The 3743-nt window shown below is 51.6% G+C and overlaps 1 protein-coding gene across 1 annotated transcript in view; it reads right to left on the bottom strand.

The window, feature by feature from the left end:
* Window positions 1-6: 6 nt before the first annotated feature.
* The window catches only part of atp1b1b (ATPase Na+/K+ transporting subunit beta 1b), a 4604-nt gene continuing 867 nt past the window's right edge, over window positions 7-3743 (bottom strand). The window contains exons 2-6 of the mRNA XM_023426906.2: window positions 2305-2433; window positions 1129-1284; window positions 843-1027; window positions 410-493; window positions 7-322 (exon numbers count right to left, since the gene is read on the bottom strand). Coding sequence (XP_023282674.1) covers window positions 62-322; window positions 410-493; window positions 843-1027; window positions 1129-1284; window positions 2305-2433 — 815 coding nt within the window. The 3' untranslated portion in view covers window positions 7-61. The remainder of the gene's footprint in view (window positions 323-409; window positions 494-842; window positions 1028-1128; window positions 1285-2304; window positions 2434-3743) is intronic.

Here is a 3743-nt window from a genome sequence, read left to right as displayed (position 1 = left end):
GTAGGGGGTGGGTCGGGTGGGGTGGGAGCAGTGGAACAAAGTGCTACGGCTCTGATCACAGTCATAAACTGTTGACCTGGAGCTTGATGTCAAAGCGTCCCTGGTAGCGGTCCTTGTCGCTGTAGTCGATGTTGTCTCCGAACACTTTGCACTCGATGCGCAACTCGGTGTTCATGGTCAGGTTGGTGAACTGCAGCGCCACCAGCGGCTGCAGGTACTGTGGGTGCAGCAGCTTGCCGTAGTAGGGGTAGTACTGCAGGGGGAAGCCGCCGCCGATGCCGTAGTACTTGATCTCACCGATCTTCCCGGCATCCTCCTCTTTCTGGAGGATGAAGAGACACAAGTGAGGGACAGAACTGCAGAACATACATCTGCGACAACAACAACACAAACGAACAACAGTGAGTACCTTGTTGGTGCAGTAGAGAGGGACCACGTTGGGCTGCACCTTGGGCTGAGCCTCTTCAGGGATGCTCTCGTTGGAGGTGGGAGGCTGCACAGAGAGGACATGTTAGGATCTGGACTGGACTCAGGTCCACTGTGTTTAACTGATGTCTGGACATGTTAATGAAGCTGTTAATCCTAGGAACCTAAAGTGATGCCGTCTCATTCCGCTGCACATGGACGGTCAGTAAATGCATCACCACGGTCACGGACTCGGATGTTAGCTTCTGTTAGCTCCCCTGCAGGGACAGACTGAATAGAGTCCGCACAGAAGGCAACATCTCTGGCTGCAGCAGCTAATGTAGAAGCTAGCATTGATGCTAACTCTTCCCTTTTAAATGAGCTACGCTGTCTACATCAGCTACGCCGCCGTGTTACAGTGACTGATTCAACATTACCCGTGGACGGAAGTTGACAATCCGGTTCAGCTTCACGATCAGACACGGCTTTCCCTCCTTGAAACCGAACTCGCGGTCGTCGATGCCGGAGCAGGGTCCCAGCAGGTTCCTGTGGAAGCGGCAGGCCTTCCTGATGCCCACGTCGCTCTCCAGGTCGCCGCGGTTCTTGTATTCTGCAGGGTCCTCTGGAGGGAGGGAGGAAGGGGTTAGTGAGGAGATCTCCGGAACATCTGCATCTGGTCTTTATGCTGCAGCTATGGAAACATGACTCCAGAGTGAAACCCACCTCCGCAGTCCTCATACTTCATCTGGTCCCTCTGGTTCTCCTCGTCGTACATGGCCAGAAAATCCCTCAGGGCCTTGGTGTACGGCAGGTAGGTCTCCACGTCGTTGAGGCTGAAGGACACCTCGGCCTTATCCGAGCGGGGGGTATGCGTCAGGCCTGAGGGGACAGCACAACACACACGCACACACACACCAGAGGAAGAAGTCAGAGAGAGAGAGAGAGAGAGAGAGCTCAGGAGGTCTCCGAGTCCAGATACTATGACACATTCAGGAACAGCAGCTGTTTGGGAAATGCACATTTTTGTCAGCTTGTGCAGATCAAGAGGAGACGATCAGTATCAATAGCAGGATCTGGTTTCTCCTGATCCTGGTCTGGCTGAACGTGGTCCAGACCTGAAACTGATAGATCTCAGGTGACTTGTGGGTAAGGAAGCTGATGCTGCGTTTTTAGCTGACTTGAGATCAAGTCACTGACAGTCGATTTCGTGACCCATGATGCACCTGCACCCTCTGAGACAGAAAGCAGCTCAGCACATGCTCAGTGTGACCTGTGAACCCCCCACCGCCCCTCCTCACCATGGTAACCACACAGGGGAGGCTGCTCTGGGACCAGGAGGAGGAGACAGATGAAGCTTTAATTTCCAAAAAAAAGCGCAGCCATATTACAGCTCAGACACTGAACACAGGTAGTACCACACCTGAGACAATCTCATTACCTGTGCAGGTGATTATGAGTTCATTTCATTTCTTATATTACATCTTTAGATTTTACTAATAAATAAGATAATGTCCGTGCGCATCATCTCTGAGGTTCGCATCCCAACATTGACCTTAGATACAGATGTTTACAAAACAATCATCATGAGAGACTACAGCTAACAGCTAACAGAGAAATGCTAACAGCGAGAACACAGAGGATGTGGGTCAAGGCAGATCTATTTAGGTCAGCTGCCAAAATAAATGGCGTCCGTGTGTTTTCGTCTCCGCAGACAGAGACTGACGTCCACCATCAGCTCAGCGTTGGACTTAATGAGACGTTCATGTCTTTGTCCACACACTGAGGAAAACAAGCTGAGCTCACGTCAAGACACACACACACACACACGATCATATATCCGGCTGTTTTTATGTCTGCGCGACGACTGTACGCTGACAGGAAGTGGGCGTGGCCTCTTACCAGGAGGTGCGACTCTGTCCTGCCAGGTGGGCTTGTAGTTGCTGAGGGTGAGCAGCAAGGCCTGGATGGTGCCGATGAAGATGCCCGCCAGGCAGCCGTAGAAGATGACATAGAAGAGCAGGATTTTGACTGTGAGGAGAAACAGAGGGAGAGAGAGCGTCAACCGGGGATGACATCACACCGTAGATGACAGGTTAAAGAGGGGACAAAAGGTCACAGGGGTCACCGACGAGGACAGCTGCTGTCATTCACTGTCACAATATTTCTACTCCACTATAATCACACAGTATCATCACTGAGCCTCTACCAACCACCACCTCCCTCAGTATTCACCTGTAGTCACCTGTCTGCTCCAGTCAGCTGTTTACAGGCTGATCACCTGTGTGCCGGTGATTACATGTTAAAAAAATACGTTAACGACTTAAACTACAGACAATTTGACACTGAGATCGCCATGATGACACGCCACCCCCAGCACTCACTTATTACTACAGTAGTACACACACACGTACACACACACAATACCAGCTTTTACCTCTGTGTGTGTGTGTTTGTGTACAGTGGCTGATCCATGTGTTTCACCATCACAGCTGAGTGACAAAGAGCCACTGTTGGAGGGAAAACATCACATGACATCTCGGAAGACACGGGGACAAACGTGGCGGAGGATTTCATGGTCTCATGAGACATGAGGGGGGGGGAAACACACCACCTCCAAGATCAAGTCTGCTACAGAGGAACAAGAGGTCAAACCCAGACCTGATCCAGTATCTGCAGCAGGACTGTTGACTGTGATCAAAGATGATCAATGCATCAACTGATTAATACTTTAACGAGTGATTATATTTAGATGAATGTGTTAAAAAGGACTCATTGCTCTGCCTCTCCACCATAAAGGACTCCTTCATCCAGCTGCTCCAGCTCCAAGGACGTCTGTCGGACACCAGCGTGCTAACGGCGCCGCGTCTCCTGTCAGCGGAGAGGTACAAAGCCGGCATTCAGAATGACCCCGGCCCAACAGTGACAGCCATTGTGCGAGCAGATGAGAGGAATGCAGCTGTGAAGCCTGAGTAATGGCCGCTCATGCTAATCGATCTTAGCGTGAAGATGCTGCAGGATCTGAAGTTGTTTAGCCCCCCGCAGCTAAAATGCCACACATCCAGTTGAGCTGCTGCAGGAGCCAAAGTCAAAAGGGTCACAGCAGCCTGAGCCACTGAGGCACGACCATCACGGTCCTCTGTAAACCTGATCCCTGCAGGTCCACAGCCCCTCAGCTCAGACCAGCTCCACTCATGTGTGAACCTGGACTTAGAACATCTGATATTCTAGACTGATGTCCTGAACCTTCAGCACAGCGCTGTGTATGGCACACTTCCCAGACGCATCAGCGTTTTCAGATGACCCGGGAAGGACGCCGGACCCCCCTAAACCCCCCCCCC

This window comes from Seriola lalandi, unplaced genomic scaffold (genome assembly GCF_002814215.2).
Source record: "Seriola lalandi dorsalis isolate HSWRI2012SDOR001 ecotype SW California unplaced genomic scaffold, Sedor1 jcf7180002054850, whole genome shotgun sequence".
NCBI classification, from domain to species: Eukaryota; Metazoa; Chordata; class Actinopteri; order Carangiformes; family Carangidae; genus Seriola; species Seriola lalandi.
The sequence above is the reverse complement of the archived record's forward strand: the minus strand, read 5'-3'. Positions and strand labels throughout refer to the sequence as shown.